The sequence below is a fragment of the Felis catus genome, chromosome A1 (genome assembly GCF_018350175.1).
Source record: "Felis catus isolate Fca126 chromosome A1, F.catus_Fca126_mat1.0, whole genome shotgun sequence".
NCBI classification, from domain to species: Eukaryota; Metazoa; Chordata; class Mammalia; order Carnivora; family Felidae; genus Felis; species Felis catus.
In genome coordinates, this window is record NC_058368.1 from 90,523,214 (window position 1) to 90,547,984 (window position 24,771).

Sequence of the window (24,771 nt, forward strand, 5' to 3'; positions counted from 1 at the left end):
AAGCCCAGATCCTACACCTAAATCTCTCCCAGGCAGCATATCCAGAATACTATGGAAATCAAGCAGCAACCACTCCGCTGTCCTCAGTAATGACCAAGACCAGCAATGTCAGCAGTAGTATGTACTCACGGAGAGCTGCTGCTGCTTTTGTGAAGTTAAGAGAACAAGTGAAATATAGCACCTTCAATTTTTAATAAAAAAAAATGACACGTGTTTATACACATACAGCCAAACATATGTTACAATGTTGATATTTCAAATAATTTTAAACATCTTTTGTTTTGCTTATTTCCAGCTTTTGAATTCCACACTGAGTATGTATTACTTTTGTTACAAATAAAAAAAGTTACTATATTCTTTAAGAAAAGAGGCATGTCTATATACGCTCAAACCATCAGGAAAAACTTCATTAAAACAAAAGATGCAGTCCAAACGATTAAATTCAACTGTCTAGGTGTTGGAGCATCCAAAGTTCAACTGACAGATAATTTGAAAAAAAAAGTACATATATTTCTACTGTGTCCTATCATTTAACATGTTATCAACAAGAAAATAATGACAAGAAAACGAGGGGAATCAGCAAAGCTCTTTATGGAACACGAAAGATCACTCTGAAAATGTCTCAAACCCCACTTCTCAATTCAACCTACGGGAGGAGAAACCTTTTTTTTTTAGTGATGAGAGGTTAAGTTCTTTACACCACTACGATATTAAGTCAACAGAAACTCTTACTTGCAGGCTTGGGTCTCCTCCAGGTGTACAACCTTTAAATTAAAAAGATGATAAATGCTATCACACCCCCAAATTAATGCATATTCTTACTTAATGTATAAAGATGTGTTTTCTTATCAGTAAAATAGGTCTTTAGATCTGCATCTGGCCTCTTAGCGTGCTTTTCTTCATATACACCCGTTTTGGGGTTTTTGTGGCGGAAGATGAAGTGCAATTTATAGTCTTCTCCACATTTATCTGGACCAAACATAATCGTATAAGGGGTCTTGTCGTGGAACTGATCCTTCAGAAACAAAAATGAATTAGTTTAAGTGACTCAGTCAAAGTGTTCAAAAGCAAACTTTCAAAGTGTGATATTTCCTCTAATAAAATCCCAGTAAGTTTTTGGCACCTTAAAGAAAAAACATTCATTTATGAGGCTTATATAGCTACCAAAGAAAAAGAAACTTTACATGAGAATATATGAAACTGCTTTAAAAAACAAAACAAAACAGTAGGGGCACCTGGGTGGCTCAGTTGGTTAAGTGTCCAACTTCGGCTCAGGTCATTATCTCACAGTTCGTGAGTTCGAGCCCCACATCAGGCTCTGTGCTGACCGCTTGGAGCTTGGAGCCTGCGCTTCAGATTCTGTGTCTCCCTCTCTCTCTCTGCCCCTCCCCTGCTTGCACTCTGTGTGTCTCTATCTTAAAAATAAGCATTTTTTAAAAAAAAGTTAAAAAAAAAAAAGTCAAACTGGTGCAGTCACTCTGGAAAACAGTATGGAGGTTCCACAAAAAATTAAAAATACAACTACTCTACGACCCAGCAATTGCACAACTAGGTATTTATCCAAAGGATATAGGTGTGCTGTTTTGAAGGGGCACATGCACCCCAATGTTTATAGCAGTACTATCAACAACAGCTAAAGTTTGGAAAGAGCCCAAATGTCCACTGACGGATGAATGGATAAAGAAGATGTGGTATATATATATACAATGGAGTATTACTCGGCAATCAAAAAGAATGAAATCTTGCCATTTGCAACTACATGGATGGAACTGGACAGTATTATGCTAAGTGAAATTAGTCAGAGGAAGACAAAAATCATATGACTTCACTCATATGAGGACTTTAAGAGACAAAACAGATGAACATAAGGGAAGGGAAACAAAAATAATATAAAAACAGGCAGGGTGACAAAACATAAGAGACTCTTGAATATAGAGAACAAACAAAGGGTTGCTGGAGGGTTTGGGGTGGGGGGGCTAAATGGGTAAAGGGCATTAAGGAATCTACTCCTGAAATCACTGTTGCACTATATGCTAACTAACTTGGATGTAAATTTAAAAAATAAATAAATTATTTTTAAAAAGTAATGCATATACCTATAGCTAGTTACTGCTTCTTTCATAAAACAAAGAAATAAGTTTGCCAAAACTAAAAATTACCTAGAACAGAAATCAGGACAAGATAGAATGGCTTTGAAATTCACATTTCAAATAAAAAGCAAAGAAGTGTCAAAGTCATTATTCCCAATCCTCTAAATATTTCAAAAGCAGGAGAGGTCTTTATTTACACAAGTGTAAACAAAACTTTCCTTTTCTCTAAGATCCTTAAAAGATAACTGTGTGGGCGTCTGGGTGGCTCAGTTGGTTGAGTGTCCGACTTCAGCTCAGGTCATGATCTGCCAGTTTGTGAGTTCGAGCCCCATGTCAGGCTCTGTGTTGACAGCTCAGAGCCTGAAGCCTGCTTCAGAGTCTGTGTCTCCCTCTCTCTCTGCCCTTTCCCCACTCATGCTTTGTCTCTCCCTCAAAGATAAACATTAAAAAAAAAAAAAAAAAGATAACGGTGGGTGGTCCCATAAGGAAACAGGAAGTACCTACCAGGTTGAGTTCTGGGGTTTTGGAAAGCAGTTTCACATAGGCACCACCACATTCTATTCCATTTTGGAAATTAACCTCATACCTAATTTCAAAGAGAAAAGCAGAAAACCATAAGCCATTTTGAAAGATCAAATTTCTTAATTTACTTCCCCTTTCCCCCAATCTTGGTCACATATTTTATCACAGGTCATACGTTTATCCTTAAGAAAAATTCCATCTTCTATTGCTTTTGAAGATTTTTTTTTTTTAAGTAAGCTCTATGCCCAGCATGGGGCTTGAACTCACCACCCCGAGATTAAGAGTCACACCCTCTACCAACTGAGCGCCTCATCTTCTTTTGTTTTTGAATGACTACTCAATACCCCCCACCAAAAATAAGTAAAATAAAACAAAACCTTAATGCAGATTCCCACTGAACACTTTTTACAAAACCCAGAAGTTCATTTGATATTAGGGGAAAAATAACAAAGAATTTATTCAGCAGGAAAAATATACTGGATTATAGGATGTTTAATACACCCCAAACCAGCTACTAGAACATACAATTATTCTCATAATTCTTTAAAATACAGTAATAATGTTCTGAGATCTAGGAAGTTTCTATCAAGCAAATGTTTCACTCACTGAACAATGAGAGGCTTAGTATCAAACAGGAAGGGCTTGTTCAGTTTCGCGGAGATGGCATGATGCTTGGCCCGAGACATCAATACAAGTCCTTTATCACCTGGAAGCTTTGTTTCCTTCATTTCATCTACCTCCCACTTTCCTGCAAGACATCAGAAAAAACTCCAGGTATTCCTTAATTATACCTTTGAAGATCTCTTAAATGGTAACAGACAAAACCCCAAGTTAAGTCTATCATGCTGGCAAATTTTTACCATATTCCATTTACCTATGAGAGCTGGTCTATTAAACATACACACATTTAACAGGTATTAGGATATGGTTTTTAAAAACCTGTAGCATATTCACTTCATCAACGCCTAGAAAGACCTTCCACTTCCAACTGACAGTACCACAGGTGATAAACTACCTCTCCATTTTATGGTATGAAACAGTCAACAGGTCTAATCCTATGAACACACAGACAGCAAAACTCCCAAGGAAAAAATCTTAAAATGTACACATATTCCTTTCAAACTAGCCTTAAGAGATACTATGGAAACAACATGTGAAGCCTCAATTTGCTCTTACATCTACATCAAATGGAACTCACCATCATATTTGGCAATTTCATCATCAGTGTCCTCTTTCTTGGCTTTGGATAAAATCCACCTATAATTAAGAAGACAAACCCCCAAATGAAGATGTAAAGGACAGCTGGCCTGTGAAAAGAATCAATGGAAATACTAACAAAAGCAAGATCTACCCAGGTCTTTGTAGCCTATTTAACCACTCTACTTTGTTTGACTTTTATTTTTTATTTATTTGTTTAGAGAGAGAGAGAGAGAGAGAGAGAGAGAGAGAGAGAGAGAGAGAAAACACATGCTCCATGTGCAAACTTAGAAGACAGAGAGAGAGGGAGACAGAATCCCAAGCAGGGGGGGACCCTAGCTGGCTCAGCTGGAGAAAGCATGCAACTGTCTGAGCCCCACGTTGGGTATAGAGATTACTTACTTACAAATAAATAAATTCAAAAAAAAAAAAAAAAAAAATCCCAAGCAGGCTCTGAGCTGCTCAACTTGGGGCTCAATCTTAAGAACCATGAAATCATGGCCTAAGCCAAAATCAAGAGTCAGACACTTAACTGACTGAGCCACCCAGGTGCCCCTCTTCAACTTTTAAATCTGCCACACAAATAGTAATACATTGAATTCAACTCACAAACCTGTTAAAAAAAAAAAAAAAAAAAAGTACCAAACCCAGGAAACAATTCCACTTTTTTTGAGACTTAAGAGAAAAAAATTTTTCAATTCAAAGAACAATACATAGGGTCGAGGGAAAAAGAGAAATGGAAATTAGACCCACATGCTCTAAAAAAATTTTCTAACTGGGCATGTTCTAAATTTTCCTAAAACAGCACAAACACTGGGGACATAAAATAGACATTTCACTACATGAAATGCTATGCAAAAAGGAATCCATTATCACATCTTACTTATGTGAGGTTTGCCTCCAAGATGTTTTCCCCTAAGAGACACTTACCCTGACAGAGTTCCTCTGTCAAAGGAATCAGCAAAATACACTTCCCCTGTTGGAACCGGAGCTTTGTAGGTGACCTATGTTTAATATAAAAATGAGACTCAAGAATTGAAATTTGCAGCACTATTCCCTTCTTAGTAGGATTTGCTTTTAATTATCCCAAATTTTTATAGCAGGCCCTCAATCCAATGTATAAAAAATTTATCATTGGCAAGATATACAAAAGGCTACTATTTTTAACTCAACTTCCCTTTGGAAAAAGGTCCAAATTTACCTTCATCCTTTGATTATCTCAAGAAGTAAAACAAATAGATTCAAAGACCACTTCAAACCTTTGGAGACGGAGGAGCACTGGTATCTGGTTTTGATTTTGAGTCTTCTACCTCTTCAATAACATCATCGAGGTCGTCCTCAATATCAATCATATCATCATCATGGCCTTCGTGAGCATGAACAATTGTCGTTCCAAGGACCAGTAACATACAAAGCAACCACTTCCCTTCCATGATCTACATATAAAAAAAGTAAAGTAAGTTAAATGTATCACTTCCTTTTAAAATCTTTGTAAAGAGGGGCACCTGGATGGCTCAGTCTGTTATGTGTCCAACTTCAGCTCAGGTCATGATCTCGCGCAGTTCATAGGATGGAGTCCTGCATTGGGCTCTGGGCTGACAGCTCAGAGCCTGGAGCCTGCTTCGGATTCTGTGTCTCCCTCTCTGCCCCTCCCGTGCTCGTGCTCTGTCTCTCTCAAAAAATGAATAAACATTAAAAAATAAAAAACTAAAAATTTCGTGAAGACCACTAACCCCTCTCTTATTTAAAATTAAGGCATTCAAGGGGCACCTGGGTAGCTCAGTCGGTTGAATCTCCGACTTCCGCTCAAGTCATGATCTCACCTTGAGTTCTAGCCCACATTGGGCTCAGTGCTGACAGCTCCAGGCCTGGAGCCCGCTCTGGATTCTGTCTCTCTCTCTCTGCCCCTCCCCCGCTCATGCTTTGTTCTCTCAAAAATGAGTAAACACTAAAAAAAAATTTTTTTTTTAATTAAAACTTTCAAATCAGAGCCAGAACAACTTAACCATGACTATTTCATTTTACAGGTAAAGAAAGTGAGCCAGAGAAATCAAGGGATTTTCCTAAAAATCAGTCAGTTAAAAGATTCAATTTCAAGAAAATTTCAAAATGAAACTCAAAACGATTGTTCCCATATATAATATCATGTTGGCCACCGACCTAGGGTGTCCAAATGCAATTTCAAACTAGCTTTTTGCATTTATAAAGAGTTTGACAATGGGCAAAAATCTCTTTCACATATTAATTTACAATTTACAATGACATGGTAACAGAAGAGCTAATCAGCCTCACATTAAAAAGTTAATAGAGATATTGTTCCAAGATCATCAAGTTTAGATAGAGCTTTTTAACTAGTGTTTTAAGGCTCACCAACAAAAATACTAAGCCAAGGACCAGCTACTTTTATCTCTTATTTTTTAAACACTTAAATGTATTATATCAGGCTGTCATGGCTGGTAGTGGGTCCTCTTTCTAAGGACCACAGATCTAAAGATATAAAAGCTGAGCCACGTGGATGCACAGCATGATTTAAGAATATATAGTACAGAGTTTTAATTGTGCCAGATGAAAAGAGTTCTAGAGATGGAAGGAGGTGATAATTGCACAAGAATGTGAATATACTTTATGCCACAGAACTGTACACTTAATAATGGTTAAGATTTAAATCTTCAACAGAAATTAATTTTTTAAAAAAGAGAGTAAATCTTATGTGTTTTTAAACCACAATAAAAAACTCAAGGAAAAAACCTGAGCTTAATATTTTTGGTCTCTTGTTTACAATAAAGACTTTTATTTCTCAGGCAAAGTCCAAAAAAAAAAAAAAAAAAAAAAAAAGAAAGAAAGAAAAGAAAAGAAAAGAAAAAAAGAAAGAAAGAAAGAAAGAAAGAAAAAAACTGAAGGAGCTCCTTCACAAACTTCAAATGGCCCCAATACACAACCCTGGCTGCCATTTTGACCAGTTAAGCTCCTAGAAAAAACATAAATCAATGTACTCTCATGTTGAATTTAATGCCAATTCCTTACAAACTCTGTAATCCTTTAGTGTAACTCAACACATAGAACTAAATTTTCATGCGTCATTTCCTGGTATTTCTTTTATTTACGCATCTTAGGACTGTGTTCCCAAAATGAAAGAAGGTAAAGTAGACTGGATTCTTAAATGTTTAGCATCTAGACAATGCAGAAAATACAAGTATTAATAAAACCATCCATAACCTTTCCTAGGACTGGATTAGTTTTTAGAAAAAACTCAGTATCAACATTCTGCTACAGTCTCTTATATACTTAAAAAATGCCAGTAATCACTCATTTATTCACTGGAAAGACCTCTATTTTATGCAATCAAAACAATATACAATGGTATAGCAGTACTGCTTTGATTTACAACTATAAGGGAATTCTGTGAAAGTAAACAGGCTGATTCAACCCTTTTATCTAAATCAATTTTATAGAACTCCTAAGTTCTCTCTCATACAAACAATGCTATAAATGGGGATTAGATCCCCAGCAAAAAGCTATAAAACCAAATTAGCCCTAAACACAGCTAAAGCAACAGCTTTATGGCTACAGCTTTTTTTTTAAATTTTTTTAAATGTTTATTTATTTTTGACAGAGAGCATGAGTGGGGGAGGGGCAGAGAGAGAGGGAGACACAGAATCTGAAGCAGGCTCCAGGCTCCAGGCTCCAAGCTGTCAGCACAGAGCCTGATGCAGGGCTCGAACTCACAGACCGTGAGATCATGACCTGAGCCAAAGTCGGTTGCTCAATCGACTGAGCCACCCAGGCGCTCCTGGCTACAGCTTTTTAAAAGTAAACAAAATGTGGTTAAGACTAGTAGTAATTAAAAGTACAAAACAGGGGTGCTTGGTGGCTCAGCTGCCTAAGCTTCCAACTCTTGATTTTGGCTCAGGTCATGATCTCACGGTTTCATGAGATCAAGCCCCCACACTGACAGCTCGGAGCCTGCTTGAGATTCTCTCTTCCTCTCTCTCTGCCCCTTCCCCTCCCCTCACACTCTAGCATGCTCTCTTAAAAAAGTACAAAACCAATGGATTACTTAGGACTAAATAAGTACTGGTGCTGGAACACTCTTTTCCAAGGAAAAAAGCTAATTAGGGAGACAGTCTGGTAGGCTAACTACTCACCTTTAAAAAAGGTAGGACTGAATCGCTTCTCGGCCTTTTGGCTAAAATCAAGTGCAAAGGTAGGACTGATTTTTATTCCTCAATAATTTTTAATTTGTTGATATATTGTTGCTATGGACTGAACCGCATTCCCTGGCCACCCCCCCGCCCCAAATCTGTTGAAGCCCTAACAACTTCCAATGTGACTGTATTTAGAAACAAGACCTTCAAAAATTAAGGTTACTTAAGAGGTCATAGGGTAGGGGCCCTGGTCCAGTGGAATTGGTATTCACATAAGAGGAAGAGACACTAGAAGCGTTCATGCACAGAGGAAAGTCCACATGAGGACACAGTGATGGCAGCTCTCTGCAAGCCAATAAGAAAAGTCCTCACCAGAAACCAATCCCGACAACCACCTTCATCTTGAGACTTCCAGCCTCCAGAACAGAGAGAAAATAATTCCCTCCTGTTTAAGCCCTGCCCTTAGTATTCTGTATGGCAGCCCAAGCAGACTACAACAGCTGTCCTCAGGTTTTTAAGTATAATGTAATGCAGTGCTTCTCAAACTTACACAGACATCAGCATCACCCAGGGGTGAAACAGATTGCTGGGGTTCATCCCGAGTTTCTGATTCTGTCCACACCTGAATTTTACCTAACTAGTTCCAGACGATGCTGAGGCTGCTGGTTCAGGAATCACACTTTGAGAACCACTGCTTAGGGTTTATGAATAATCCATCTGTGCTTCGTTTTCCAGGATATAAAACATTTTCATATATATTGTTCATGTAAAACCTCCCGTGAGGTATTACTCTTTTATTTCACACATTATGAATGAAAACTAAATGAAATTAAAATAGCCTACTTATTACCACAACTAATAAGTGAGACTCAAAGAATTCAAATCCTGTATTTCTATTACACTGGACAAAGTGTTACTACGCAGTTGAAACTGACAGAGTATAATGAACAGAAGACAGGAAGACTAAGGCAGGAAGAGCTAGTAGGGAGTGATCTGGAACAGGGGGGTTCAGGTAGGGTTAGTGAGGAAGGAGCGACTGCAGAACAGTTAGTCCCAGATGTGGACCAAGGAGCATGGGGAGAGAAGGCATCTGCGTCACGGAGGCAGAATGGTCCCACTGAAAGGAAAACAGTTTTCAGGTAGCAGAAGGCTACCTGTCCCATCAGGAACAACAAAGAAAATCTCTAGCAAACTTCAGAAAATGCACTTCTCCCCCACTGCCATCTCCTCTACACTCTGAGTTGCAGAACCTGGTTTTTTAGGTAAGAGAAGTGTGCGGGAACTCATCGGTCACTTTCACATTATCCAGAAGGTCACGAAGCCTATGAGGAATCGGTATGGCCAAACCACAATGCTCACAGCTCTTACGTGCCCTCATGAGCCTCACCCACTGCCAGCTTTACATATACTGCCTTAACACCAGTAATCTGCCAGTACTCCCGAGAAAATGCTACGGCCAATAAGTCCATTCTAGTTCCCACAATCACTATTAAGCATCCTTAAATGTTCCAAGTTCTGTCAGAGACTTGTCCATACTCACAAACAATTCAGCAATGTATATGAAGGTGATCTTAATTCTCTGTTTTGTTAATGAAAATCCAACATTACCAAGACAAAAAATTCCCCCATCTTATTTCAGTCCCTCTGCCCACACTCTTTATATCAAATGGAATCCAAAGGTAGCACTGACTGCCTGGGTATTTACATAGGATGTTGGCACTACTATGCTTTCTAGAAGAAAACAGGAGAAAATTTAGGTGATCTGGGGTTGGACAATGAGGTTTTACATACAATATCAAAAGCAAAATACATGAAAGACCAATTGGTAAGCTGGGTTTTACTAAAATTAAAAATGTCAAGGGGCACCTGGGTAGCTCAGTTGGTTAAGTGTCTGACTCCTGATTTCAGCTCAGGTGGTGATCTCATGGTTCATGGGTTCCAGCCTCACATGGGGCTCTTGCTGACAGCACAGAGCCTGCTTGGGATTCTGTCTCCCTCTCTCTCTCTGCATCTCCTCGACTCGCACTCAAGCTCTTGCTCTCTCCGAGAACTTCAACTCTGAGACTTAAAGAACTCAAACTCACCAATAAGAAAATAAACCAGCCAGTCAAAAAATGGGCAAGAAATCTGAACAGATACTTCACCAAGTGAAATATTCAGATGGAAAACAAACATACGAAAAGATGCTCAATATAATTTGCCAGTAACTGCAAATTAAAACAAGATACCACCATGCACCTATGAGAATGGCTGAGATAAAAAAAAAAAAAAAAATGGCAAGGATGTGAAGCAACAGGAGCTCTCACTCATTGCTGGTGAAAATGCAAAATCGTATACCCACTCTGGAAGACAGTGTGGCAATTTCTTACAAAACTAAACATAGTCTTACCATATATTCGGCAATCATGTTTCTAAGTACTTACCCAAATGATCTGAAAGCTTACAAGTGCCCAAAAACCTGCACACCAATATTTCTAGCAGCTTTATCCATAACCACCCCAAACTTGAAGAATCTAAAATATCTTTCAATAACTCTATGAATAATAAGCAAACTGCAATGCAACATTATTCAGCAATTCAAAGAAATGAGTTATCAAGCCATAAAAAGACATGGATGCATTTTAAACGCACACTGCTAAGTGAAAGAAGCCAGTCTGAAAAGGTGACAGGCTGTATAATTCCAATTAGATGACATTCTGAAAAAAGCAAAACTACAGATACGGTAAAAAAAGATCAGTGGTTACCAGAGGTTTGGGGAAGGCAGTCAGGTTGAACATGTCAGCATCAGGGATAATTTACACAGTGAGACTACTCTGTAGGATGCTATAATTATGCATACATAACACTATGCATTTGTCAAAGCCCATGAACCTTCACAGCACAGAGTGAATCAAAAGTATGAAAATTTTTAAAAAATCATTTAGGAGGTCGAGTGATCCAAGGATAGCATGCAGATGTGACAATCTGTGTTACGCATATATTAAACAGCCTCATCGAAAGGGGTGGAGGGAGACAATGCCGACCTATGTAACTTCAGAAACAAGTGGGGTGTGTAAACTTGACTGTACAAAAACATTTTTCTAGCTGGTGAGTTATTTCCTATGCGTGTACTGGCTAACAATTCTGACACCGCTATATGTGTACACTGGAACTGAACAAGTGAGTATTTGGGTGGTGGATGGTGGGAGCCACTTTTCATTGCTGGGTGTGGGAATTTACCGATAAGAAAAAGCCAGAATACTCTATATGGTAATGGAAGACAGTCGGAGACATCAGCACAAACTCATGTTGTGCTTAATTTACAGAAGATTACACATAGTAGTATTTATAGATATGTGCATATATACCCATTAGTATGCACACACTTCCTTGATGTGACACTTGCGAGGACCTAGAAGAAACTATACCCCGGTACAATAAATACACCTAATACCAAGATCTTGGGGTTTTGTTTGTTTGTTTTTACATTTATTTATTTTTGAGAGAGAGAGAGACAGCACAAGTGGGGGAGGGGCAGAGAGAGGAGACACAGAATCCGAAGCAGGCTCCAGGCTCCAAGCTGTCAGCACAGAGCCCGACGCAGGGTTCGAACTCACAAACCGCGAGATCATGACCTGAGCCAAAGTCGGACGCTTAACCGACTGAGCCACCCAGGCGCCCCTAGATCTTGTTTTTTTTTTTTTTTTAATTTTTTTTTTTAATGTTTATTTATTTTTGAGACAGAGAGAGATAGAGCATGAACGGGGGAAGGGCAGAAAAAGAGGGAGACACAGAATCAGAAGCAGGCTCCAGGCTCTGAGCCATCAGCCCAGAGCCCAGCGCAGGGATCGAACCCACAGACCGCGAGATCGTGACCCGGGCTGAAGTCGGACACTTAACCGACTGAGCCACCCAGGCGCCCCTTAAAGCAGGCTTCATGTCCAGTGTGGAGCCCAACGCAGGGCTTGAACTCATGACCCTGAGCTCAAGACCTGAACTGAGATCAGGAGTCAGACATTTAACCAACTGAGCCACCCAGGGGCCAACCAAGATCCTGATTTTTAAAACCACTTCCAAAAAAAGGGGGATCCCTTGGAGAAATGGCCAACTCTAGGATTGGGGCAGGAAGTACACAAGATAAACCTGGGACATCTTGCAGTGCCAGAAAAAAAAAATGTTCAAAAAAGAAAACAAAACTAAAATACCCATAATGATGGCAGGGTATGTCAAAAGAACACAGGAAAGAGTGCCCAATGGCCAAAGCTGGAACAGCATGAGCAAAAAATAAGTGGTACTGGATAATACCCCAAAGTATAAAATAGATGCCCATGGATCTATACTGATACAAATATATGGGTAAAAAAATAAATGGGGGAGGAGAGCCTAATTCCCCACTCCTAACGTGTGGGCTGCACATAGTGATGTCCTCCTAAAGAGAACAGTATGGGAAGGGGGAAAGAGAGAGGAACTTTCCACTGGAGAAACGTGGCAAACACTGCCTCACCCAGGTGATCAAAGTCAACATCAACAGTGACAGGTCAGGTTGGTAGCATGTACACTGGATACAATATGATGAAAGAAAGGACTTTAACCTCAATGGTTTTCCTCCCAAATACCCCCAGTCTAGTCATGAGGAAAACAACAAACAAAATCCCAATAGAAGGATATTCTACAAAAAAACCTAACGGTAGTCTTCAAAAACCTCAGGGTCATCAAAAATAAGGAAAGTCTGAAGAAGTATCACAGCCAAGGAAAGCCTAAGGAAACATGAGTAAATGTAATGTATCCTGGAACAGAAAAAGGACAGTGGGTAAAAACAAAGGAAAGCTGAATTAATGATGAACTTTAGTTAATATTTATGTATTAATATCGGTTTGTTAATTGTAAATTATAGTAAATATACTCTATTAACAGTAGAAAAAACTGGGTATGCGTCATCTGGGAATTCTCTGTACTATTTTCATTATTTTTCTGTAAATCTAAAGTTGTTCTAAAAATTAGTTTGTATATGTATGTGTATACATACGTGTATATATATAAACACGTATGTATACACACATACATACACAACCACGTATATATACACATACATATATATAAAAGGATGTTCTACTATTATGCCTCAAATGGTTGATCTCCCTCCTAGGGCTGAAATGTACTACAGGAATCTAGTCTAACTCCCCTTTTTGAGAAGAAACTGAGGGCCAGACATTGACTTGCCACAAATCAGTTATTGGCAGAATCAGATCAGAAGTCAAGGTTCCTACCTCCCAGTGCAGTGCGCCCTTCCTGGTAATTCTACAAATGCTTTCGTCTTAAAGACATGAAGTGATTTTTCACATAGTTTAACATCCAAGAGGATTTCAGAAGAGGATTTCAGGGGTGTTTTCTCTCTTTTTAGGTCTTCATTTGTCTTTACGCTGACAGAATCCTAAGTAGAGTGCACACTTCTATTATCACTTTGTTTTTCTGTTTCTAAGATTATCCATGTGAAATACCTAACAAGCAGCTCAGGAGCAAAGCAATAACACTTTTAGAGAATAGACAGCACACCTCTCCTCAACTTCCCCAAAGTCACAGAGCAAGTGGACCCTGTATTTGGAAGGCCCGGCAGTAAAAGTGAATTAAGAATTTACCTTTAAACCGAGAAACATTTTTCTCTAGTAAAGAAACATTGACCATGTTTCCTAAAATTCTCTTCTACTTCACAATTCATGTTAACATACATTAGCTCGAGGGCAAGGCTTCTCACATTCCCACATGCCGTAACAGCAAATTCCTCCCGACCCATACTTTAAGCCATTATATTCTTAGAGCACTTCATTTTCCTGTTTTCTTTCAGGGACCATCTTCTCTCCCTCTCTCTCATAATTTTTTATCATTCCAAGGCCTTACCTTAAACTCTACAGCAAAGCCCCTCTGAGCCAGGATGCAAATGCTAGATGAATGTATAACCCATAACTAGGTTACTCAGTGCTACATGAAGCCTCACAGTAGGTCCACTTAAATTCCTATCTTGGTCAAACTACAATCACTACAGGCATGGACCTCCAGGACAGCCAGCAATTAAAAAACCAAAGCACAAATATGAAAATCTTTTAACATCTATGAGTCTACTGAAGTGGACAACCGTCTCAAAAATACCTTTAGGTTACATACAAATATGAATTTTGTGTGGCTCTGCCATAGGATAATGAAAGCAAAGACCAAGTCAATAAAACCAATACTATGGGGCCAACACCAAGACCAAAGCTTGATCTAAAAGTAAAACCTACAACATCTAGGTTCTAGAGAAATCAACAAACTGCAGATCCTTCAAATAGTCAATTGGGCTTATAACAAAAGCTGGGTGGCAAAGTTCAAAGATTGTTTTCTGGGGGCACTTGGGTGGCTCAGTCAGTTAAGCGTCTGACTTCAGCTCAGGTTATGATCTTGTAGGTCATGAGTTCAAGCCCCACATCGGGCTCTGTACTGACAGCTAAGGGCCAGGAGTCTGCTTCGGATTCTGTGTCTCCAACTCTGTCTGCCTCTCCCCCACTCACACTGTCTCTAGCTCTCAAAAATAAATAAACGTAAAAAAAAAGGCTGTTTTCTGGCAGCCAGAGGCTTAGACTGGGAATTCTGTATTACAAAGGGGTTAAAGGAAAAAATACATCTGATATACATTAGAAAACCTGGCTTGTGTCAGACCCTAAAGCAATATTTATTGCTGACATTAAACTCCGTGAGTGCTAACTATATACCAAGTATGAAAAGAAGTCAGTAGTCTCTAACCCTCAGGAACTCAATCTACATAATATGGTTGTCCATAAAGTCTGGAAACATAAGGAGCCAGGGAATTAAAAACAAATCCAGAAAAGGGGCGCCTGGGTGGCTCAGTCGGTTAAGCGGCCGACTTCGGGTCATGATCTCATGGTTTGTGGGTTTGAGACCTGCATCAGGCTCTGTGCTGACAGCTTGGAGCCTGAAGCCTGCTTCTGATTCTGTGTCTCTCTCTCTATCTCTGCCTCTCCCCTGCTCATACTCTATCTCTCTCTCAAAAATAAAGATTAAAAAAAAATTTTTAATCCAGAAACATAAAAATTTTTTATAGATTTAAAGTGACCTTAATGTCATTATATATACTTGCCTGTGTTTTCAGAGTGTGTGAGTATACTGTAGTATTAGTTCTACTAATCAATTTTGGGGGGTTTTGGGGTCAATATCAAAATAAACTCGTAATATTACAGACTTTTATTTATCTAACTTGCAAAGCAGGCACACAGCTTGTTAGCACTGCTTAAGACTCATGCTAGTATTTTCTTTCCATAAAAAACAATGCCAGGGGAGCCTGGAAGGCTCAGTTAAGCGTCTGACTTTGGCTCAGAGGTCATGATCTCACTGTTCATGAATTTGAGCCCCGTGTCGGGCTCTGGGCTGACAGCTCGGCTCTCAAAATCTCAGGGACAGGAGTCTTTTAAAAGCACTTAATCTACTCACTTTTAATACTTCAATCCATTCTTTTTAACTTTTAAGCGTGAACACATCTTGAATTCTAGAGATGGAAATTCCCTATTTTTAAGCTGACGAATCAGAAAATTAATTCCTGACATCCAAGGCAATATAGTGTATGTGGTGGTATAACCTGTCAAGTCGGAGAAACCTGGGCTCCAGACTCTCCTGCTCCTCTCTGTGGCCTTGCAGCTGACTGAACTTCCAGGAGTCTTCTTTCCCTATTTTATAGATGTGGGTAATAGTACTACTGGCTGAAAGGCTTGCTGTGAAAACAGAAAAAGATAATACAAAGTCTATCAGAATCCAATACTTTATAGGTATATGCAAATAGTTTGTTCTTTGATACACAGTACAACCAGAGTGAATACACCTTCAATTCTCATCCTAGACCAATAGGTCTAATATGTTTGCTTATTCCTCCAATGTTTTTCAGCAAAGCTGAATAATTTTGCATAGCAAGAAAAACCTGCTTTCCACCAAGTACACTGTAGGATTTCTTCTTTAACTCTTCCTTGCAATGGTGTCTATACAATTTTCGCATTGGTATATAGAAATGTCCATGTTTATCTGTGATTTTTTTTCCTGCCCTGTCATCAATCACTTCTCTTCATAAATTCTCTAAAAGTTAATTGATTTTTGGTTAATTATAATTCTGTTCCCAGCACACATTGTGAAAAAAAACAAACTATACACAACAATGTACATGAAACTTCAATTGAGCACAAAATATCCTATTTAACAGAAACAGACACATGCTGCACTGAATTTTAGCAAATCCGGACAACCACTTGGATCAACTTTAGGAATGGGTAAACACTAATGGAATATTAAATTTCGGGACTCATGGGTGGCTCAGTCAGTTGAGCATCTGACTTCAGCTCAGGTCATGATCTCGTGGTTCGTGGGTTTGAGCCCCAAGTCGGGCTCTGTGCTGCCAACTCAGAGCCTGGAGCCTGCTTCGGATTCTGTGTCTCCCTCGCTCTCTGTCCCTCCCCACCTTGTGTTCTGTCTCTCTCAAAAACAAACTTACATAAAAAGATTTTTTTTTTTAATTTCTACCCTGTAATACACGAACTTTTATCCTCAATAAAGACCTACTTAGAAAAAAATCTTTAAAACAAATGGAGACTTACATTATTTTTTAGTTAATTAAATTTACATTTTTATATTTTATCTTTTTAAGTCTATTTTTTTCCTAGGAAAGAGAGTATTGGTCTGGGGCGCCTAGCTGAGTTGGTAGAGCATGTGACTCTTGACCTCAGGTTCATAAATTTAAGCCCTATGTTGGGCATAGAACTTATGTTAAAATATATATATACATACAAAATATATATATGCATATACACACACATACATGGTTTTCTTTTCTTGCGAAGTTTTTGTCTGGTTTTAGTATTAAGGAATACTGGCCTTACTAAATGGGTTAGGAAGTATTCTCTCCTATTTTCCAGAAGAGTTTGTGAAGTTAATTCTTTCCTAAGTTTCTGACAGAATTCACCAATGAAGACACTTGGTTCCAGGCTTTTATTTGTGGGAATCTGTTTCTCAAAAGTTAGGGAATGTCAACCTTAATTCTTGTAATCCATGAGAAACTAAAAGAAGAACAGAAGAAATCCCCGGGAAGGGATTATTTGTCTCTTCATTCAAGTTGAGGAAGTTCTTTGTATTCTCAGTTTGTTGAGTATTTTTATCATGAAAGGGAGCTGCATTTTGTCTAATGCTTTTTCTGTGTTTACTGAGATGCAGTTTTTGTCCTTCATTAATGTAGTGTGTTACATTCATTACTGTATGTTGAACCAACCTTGCATTCCTGGAATAAATCCCAGTTGGTTATTGGGTAGTGTCCTTTTAACATTGCTGGATTCCATCTGCTACCATTTTGAGGATTTTTGCATCTATTTTCACAAAAGATGAGGTCTACTGGGGCTCTTGGGTGGCTCAGTAGGTTACACATCGGACTCTTGGATTTCGGATCAGGTCAAGATCTATAGTGTCTATAAATCTACAGATATAGAGCCCCACGTCAGGCTGGTGCTGACAGTTGGTGCTGGTATTAGGGAAGTTTGGCCTCACAGAATGAGTGGGAAGTGTTCTCTCTTCTATTTTTGGAAGAGTTTATGGATGACTGGTGTCAATTCTTCCTTAAGTATTTGGTAGAACTAACCAGTAAAGCCACTTGGTCCTAGGCTTTTCTTTGTGGGACTCATCTTTTAACCTACTGAGCCACCCAGGCACCCCTGTGGACTCATCTTTTAAAAGAAGATATTTCAACTAATTCCTTTAATCCATAAGAAATTAGAAAGATGAACAGAAGAAATGACCTGGCTAATATTCTTGGTTGTTTAGGGGGGAAAAAAAAGTGATTTTTAAAAAGGCAGCATATAGGGGCGCCTGGGTGGCTCAGTCAGTTAAACGTCTGACTTCAGCTCAGATCGTGATCTCATGGTTCAGGAGTCTGAGCCCCACGTTGGGCTCTGTCCTGACAGCTCAGAGCCTGGAGCCTGCTTCAAATTCTGTGTCTCCCTCTCTCTCTGCCCCTCCCCTGCTCGTGCTCTCTCTCACTCTCTCTCTCAAAAATATTTTTCTTTAATTTAAAAAGGCAGTGTATAATAAGAAAGGAGGCAGTCTTTCTTTCATGTAGGTTATCCACTCATCTATTAATACACCCTTTTCAAAATTTAAGTCTTATAGGTCTTAGGTATCTTTGGTTATCTAATTTAATCCTCACAAGAACCCCAGGAGGTTCAATCACCCTCAGTTGACACGTGAGAAAAATAAAGCTAAGTTACATAAACTGTCCTAAGTCACAGTTAGATATACAGTAATGTTTATGAGTGGGAACTCAGAAGTCACAATCCCTCCTCGACTACCCAATAACTTGGCACACTAAGTCAACTACTAACCTCGGGGCCCCAGTTTCTTCACCTCTTAAATGAGAGCACCACCACCATATACTTCTCAGGATCATTGTATGAACAAAATGCACGTAGAAAGTGCTTATGACAGTGCCTAGTTTACAGTATGTACGCATGACATCAGCAGTGATTTCTACTAGTACTAGGTATTGCCCAGTGAGATCATTTAAGTTTCAATGGTTCTAAAACTCCGAGTTTTAAGGCAAATGAGAAATTTTAAATCTTAGATTGGAAAGGAACCAGTTAAAAGGAACTCGATTCCAGGCAGGCACAGATGAACAATTTTACTAGTACTTTTTATACCTTCTGATTGTATTACACATGCATCCAGTCAAAAAGCAAAAGCACTAAGGTGGGGCAGGGGAACACATAAAATGTGGTCTTTATTTAAAAATATATCTCATTCAGGGGCGTCTAGGTGGCTCAGTTGGTTAAGCGTCCGACTTCAGCTCAGGTCATCTCACAGTTCATGAGTTCAAGCCCCGCGTCAGGCTCTATGCTGACAGCTCAGAGCCTGGAGCCCGCTTGGGATTCTGTGTCTCCCTCTCTCTCTGCCCCTCCCCCGCTTGTGCGCTCACGCTCTCTCTCTCAAAAATAAACGTTAAAAAAATTTAAAAAATATATATATCTCATTCATTTAAAAATATAGAGAGAGTACCTTGTTTACAGTTTTAAATTTTGTTTTTCACTGACAGGAACATTATAATCCATTTTTCCATAGCACTTTCTTTTTGCTATAAACCAAGTATGTTTAACATGTGAATACTCAAAACACATTGAAGATTCTCTAAATTCTTTAAAAAAAAAATTCTCCAAATAGTTTTCACAGCACACAGTTAAGCTTAATTTAAAAGTACATCTGTTGCAGTTAAAAAAGCATCCAACCAGCACTTTCCTGACAAAGTCCTACAGTAAGCTATACAGGTTACAACTATGTTCAGTGCACTTTTACTTTGCTTCGGAGTCATTATGAGCTGAATTTGCACACTATTCAAAGTAGTTCCTGGTTCCCCATCTCATTTGTCCCTCCCCGTAGCCCCCTAATTGGGGGTGTGGCATCCAGGAGAGTTCCCATTTCCATTTTAAAGATGTGGAAACCAAGCTAGTTACCTAAGCTAGTTACCATGATGGGCCTCGAATTCAAGACTCTGCATTCTGCTTCCAACTGTCACTTTATCCCTTAGGCTATCTAGCAGGGCAAAGTGAACTCTAATTAAAGGATGCAACAGCACGATTGCCAAAACGGCAGCAACAGCCTCTGCCCAGACGTTTACCTCTCATGGTTCTTGGAAGATAACCTGTTAGTTGAACTGTCTGTCCTGTTAAGATAAGTTAGGTGGAGACGGATGAGAACACCCATTTTCAGATAGGTCAGAAAATCTGTTGTTGTGGGGCACATTCACTCCAACACACAGTTCACTCTGGGCTTCTCATGATCCAGTCACTAGGCTTGTTGGCTTATGTACCCTGGCTGGTGCAAAGGAGAACTCCCACACAGTGCTTTACCTCTGTTCCAAGTCCACTCTAAGTACAATTACAGCAAGTGTACAACATGGCAGTGATTCTATTCAAGACCCTCAAAAAAAATTTTTTTAATGCTGAAGAGCTAAGATACAGAATGATTTCAAAAATCAATACAATTCTTCCCTTAAAAACAACCAGCAACAAAACCCAAAAAACCTCTACTCGTTAAAAAATTAAAATGTTCCATTTCCTAAATTAGAGGTAAAGAGACTTAACCTTGGCTCACCTTAGTCCTCAGTTTAACTTCCCTCAACCACCATTCACTTGTGCCATACCCTGCAGTTAACTCTCTAGATCCAGTTCTCCCCCCCCCCCCCACCCCATTGCTAAAAATGTAACTTCAGGTACTGGGAAACAGGACTTAACCAATTCAAACAGCAGGATGTCAGTGTAGTGGACCAACAGCATTCCGACTATAATAATTTATTGCAATCATTATTTATCTGGCAGTTAATACAGGGTTATCAATGTGTCTTCTCTGTCTTATTTTACACACATCTCAATTTAACTCTAACGACTCCATCAGGTACTATTATGCCCATTATTTGGGGAGAACTGGGGCACAAAGGGTAAGTAAATTGCCCAAGTTCACACAGCAGCAAATGGTCCATAAAAGACTTGAACCAGGGCCTTAACCTTAAGCACTACACCAAAACTGCCCTGCCCTCAACTATAATCCCAAACGTGATCATAAAATTAATGGCATGACCTTGGGCCAGTCATTTCATACCTCTGGGTCTCAGTTTCCTCCACTATAATACAACCTACCCTAATTAAAAGCAGGGGCTTTCCTGCTTTTAATGTCCGGTGAATTTCCGACTGGATTACTCCCCACCCCCAAATAGGTGTGTATGTTAAGACTGAAGTTCTTCAACCACGGCGTGTTCTAGCACATTCTCCATAGTCTTCGGGGTGCTAGGGTTCAGTCTTCGCTTTGCGGCTTTATTTTCCAGTATTGAACCTGTAATGCTAATCCTAAACATTCTCTCTCGTTCTGGTACTACATTTTCCCACTGCTAGGAGTACCGACTAGGCCTGATCCCACCCCAGACCTTTACCGGCTATTCCAACCCACCCCGCGGTTTCCCAGGTAGCCAGGAAAGGCCTTAGAAAGCCCTAGAAGCAAAGCCATAGGAAGAAGTTGGCTACCCAGAGGTCAAGGGAGGCTTCAGGGCACCTGCCACGCCTCCCGACCCCGGCAGCGCGGCCTCAGCCTGGCTCCCCAAACCAAGCGGCCCCGGTTAGGGCCTCGTCCCTCACGACTAGCGCGTCTGCCGAGGCCTGGGCCCTAGAAACCCAGCCCGACCCCCTCGGCCCCGGCCACGCCCGGCCCTTCGGCGCCGCACCGCGCACCCGGGCCCCCCGAGGTCCTCATAGGCCGGAGGACACGCGCAGGCCTCCTGTCTCACCTCGAGTTTTACGGGGACCGCCGGCGGCGCCCGCGCCTCCACCCGCCCGCACACCTGGCCCCGCGCTGCAGTGGAGACAGCGGCAGAAACGGCCCGACCGTCACGTGCCGCAGAACCAAGAGGCCTCGGCTACCGCTGCTGCCGCGCGAGCGAGCCCCACCGCGCAAAGCCCGGCCCTGCGTCCGCCCCTCGCTCCTGAGTAGCTACGGACGGCACCAAGTCCCGCCCCCCCGCGCAAGCTCCAGGGTTCGGTTGGTCGGTGAGGCCATCGCTCTAGGCACCTTCCCATACGCCCCCTAGGGCTATTCTTCGTGGAGTGTGGGGATTGGCTAGGAGTGAGGCAGGAAGTGGCTGTTGGTTGGGTGGGAGAGAAGGGGGAGGAACAGCAGCGGAATAGGGAACCTCGGGCGCGCGCACCCTGGGGCGGGGCCGGTCTGGCACGCGTTCCCGCGCCCGGTTGTCCTGGTGCCTTAGTGGGCCAGTTGCCCGATGTTTCATTCCCGTATCTTTGGCTTCTTCCCCGCCGGTGCCTGGACCTAGAACCCAGGATGGGCATCCCGTTCACTTTGCTTAGGGGGCAAATGACAGCCGGCAGAAGGAGTGGGAGATCGGCTGAGCCTTTGGGAAGGGCCAGTTCCCAGAGGCAGCATGTGCGGGGATCAGATGGAACCCCTCACCGGCTTCTTTGGCCCGGCCTGAAGTTGACTGCACAGCTCTGGGTAACCAGGCACCACCGTTCCTGCAGAGTCATCTCTCTGGGCGCAGCAGCCTGCGGCCGCCTCCTTACCCAACACACAGTCCAGAATACTATAATCCAAGGTTATTTCCACTTTCAGTTTGTGATGTTTCCTTAAATAAGATTAAACATAAAGGCACAGAGACTGACGGCAGGATTGAGAGAAAAGGATAGTGCAATGGAAAGATTTCAGACACACCACAATTTTTATAACCCACTTTAATATGTTGAAGAAATGGAAATGGCCAATGGCTTTCCTAGACCTTTTTGGGTCCTGGTCTCTGACTTCCATTTGTTTGGATACCCAAAGGCTGAATCTTAGGATGGAAAAAAATTGGAATCAGTAGATGTATCACCTATCCCAAGAACCAGCATTATTTCCTCTTGCCACTTTTAAGGAGAAGAGAAGGGTCAGAGTTTGGTGTTTGCATAAACTTAACATTCTCCAATTCTTCACCCCCCAAATCTATGTAAGAGAATTTTATAATATAAATTATAATTTGTGCTCTGTCTCTCTCTCAAAAATAAATAAACACTAAAAATTTTTTTCAAAAAAGGAGTGTGCAGGGAGATGGTTTAGGTTTTAGATCTGGATTTTAGATTTAGTATGATTCCAGGGAGATCTGAAAGACTATGAGGCCAGTTGGGAAACCAATTTTTGCCGTTGATTTAAGAGCAGGATTAGGGAATGGCAGGGTGTGTAGAAACATGAGCATTGAATGTTTGTTTGTTTTATAAACTTTCTTTTTTTTTTTTAATTATTTTTTTTGGGACAGAGAGAGACAGAGCATGAACGGGGGAGGGGCAGAGAGAGAGGGAGACACAGAATCGGAAACAGGCTCCAGGCTCTGAGCCATCAGCCCAGAGCCTGACGCGGGGCTCGAACTCCCGGACCGCGAGATCGTGACCTGGCTGAAGTCGGACGCTTAACCGACTGCGCCACCCAGGCACCCGGAATGTTTGTTTGTTTTAATGTTTATTTATTTATCTTGAGAGAGAGAGAGAGAGAGAGAGAATCCCAAGCAGGCTCCACGCTGTCATCAAGGAGACTGACACAGGGCTTGAGCTCAGGAGCTGTGAGATCAGGACCTGAAAATCAAGATTCAGACGCTTAACCCACTGAGCCACCCAGGCACCCCAAGCATTTAATGTTAATGCTGAAAAATGGCCCAGTGGACTCAGGAGGCTAGGGAAAGAGAAGAATCAAAGCTAACGCTGAAAGTCTGAGCTTGGGTGACTGGAGATGAACTGTAAAGGCCCTCAGAAGAGGGAATTCAAGCTTGGCTGAGCCTGAGGATCCTGTCTGGGCCCAAGACAGAGCGGGACAGGAGATCCTGCTAAGAGTCCTGATGTGGATTTTTTTTTTTTTCCAAAGCCTAATGTTCTTCAAAGGATGAAGCAAAGGGCAAAACACTGAGGAATGAGATTTTTTTCCCAATTTGAAAGCAGTCACTATTGATTAACTGACCAGATTACACAAATCATCATTGTAGACACCTCAGTTCATCCTACTAAGTTTGCCAATCTGGTCATCCCTGTTGCCAACATCTCCATCTTCTACAAAGTGGGTGGTCTTTCTCTTCATCCCACTCATGAAGAAGATAATTTGAAGGGCGACAAGGAATTGTTTGCTTCTTTGAAGTGTTTTCCAACAGTATATAGATCACCCAAATCAGAGTCTGCCAAGCAGATGATGCCATATTTACCAAGAGATGGAGCAATCCAAGTGTTATCTGTCAGGGTAATTTGCTCCTTGTTGATCTTTCCATAACACTTGTGGATCCATTCATTTTCTGACTTAAGGCTCATGTACTTCATATGCCAATATATGGTCCCACAAATGAAAGGTGAAAAGGAAGCTTTTATTTTTATTTTAATTGTTTTAATGTTAATTTATTTTTGACACAGAGAGAGACAGAGACAGAGCCCAAGCCAGGGAGGAGCAGAGAGGGAGCCACAGAATCTGAACCAGGCTCCAGGATCCGAGCTATCAGCAGACCCCAACATGGGGCTTGAACTCGTGGGGCTTTAACTCGTGGGGCTTGAACTCACCAACCGCGAGATCATGACCTGAGCCAAAGTGAGACGCTTAACCGACTGAGCCATCCAGGCGCCCTAAAAAGGAAGCTTTTAAATAACATATGTATATTAGTTTTCAAAAAAGAATCATATAAATGTGGGTGCCTGGCTGGCTCAGTCGGTACAGCATGTGACGCTTGATCTCGGGGTTGTGAGTTCAAGCCCCACAATGGGTATAGAACTTCTTAAAAAATCACATAAAAGTCTGCTTTTTGTGTTTCATTTTTAAAAATAAAATATATGTTTGGGGAGCCTGGGTGGCTCAGTTGGTTGAGCATCAGACTTCGGCCCAGGTCATGATCTCGCAGTTCGCGAGTTCGAGCCCCGCGTGGGGCTCTGTGCTGACAGCTCAGAGCCTAGAGCCTGCTTCGAATTCTGTGTTTCCCTCTCTCTCTCTGCCCCTCCCCTGCTCATGCATGCTCTGTCCTCTCTCTCTCTCCCAAAAATAAGCATTAAAAAAAAGTTTTAAAAATAATAAAAATAAAAATAAATAAAATATATGTTTATGAGGCACTTGGGTGGCTCAGTCAGTTAAGCGTCCGACTCTTTATTTCAGCTCACGTCATGATCTCATGGTTCCTGAAATCGAGCGCCGCCAGTGGGGCTCTGCACTGACAGTGTGGAACCTGCTTAGGATTCTCTCTCTCCTTCTCCCTCTGCTCCCCACCCAGCTCACAGTCT

The 24,771-nt window shown here is 41.0% G+C and overlaps 1 protein-coding gene across 3 annotated transcripts in view; it reads right to left on the reverse strand.

Annotated features, from left to right (window-relative positions):
• Window positions 1-21,448, reverse strand: part of CANX (calnexin) — a 33,929-nt gene extending 12,481 nt beyond the window's left edge. Inside the window, exons 1-8 of one of the 3 annotated variants that reach the window (XM_045057209.1) lie at window positions 21,276-21,448; window positions 15,558-15,690; window positions 5,069-5,245; window positions 4,740-4,813; window positions 3,811-3,869; window positions 3,219-3,360; window positions 2,595-2,676; window positions 823-1,015 (exon numbers count right to left, since the gene is read on the reverse strand). In XM_045057209.1, coding sequence (XP_044913144.1) covers window positions 823-1,015; window positions 2,595-2,676; window positions 3,219-3,360; window positions 3,811-3,869; window positions 4,740-4,813; window positions 5,069-5,242 — 724 coding nt within the window. In that variant the 5' untranslated portion in view covers window positions 5,243-5,245; window positions 15,558-15,690; window positions 21,276-21,448. The remainder of the gene's footprint in view (window positions 1-822; window positions 1,016-2,594; window positions 2,677-3,218; window positions 3,361-3,810; window positions 3,870-4,739; window positions 4,814-5,068; window positions 5,246-15,557; window positions 15,691-21,275) is intronic. The other 2 variants (XM_003980647.5, XM_045057200.1) reach the window with 2 other exon arrangements.
• Between the last annotated feature and the right edge of the window lie 3,323 nt (window positions 21,449-24,771).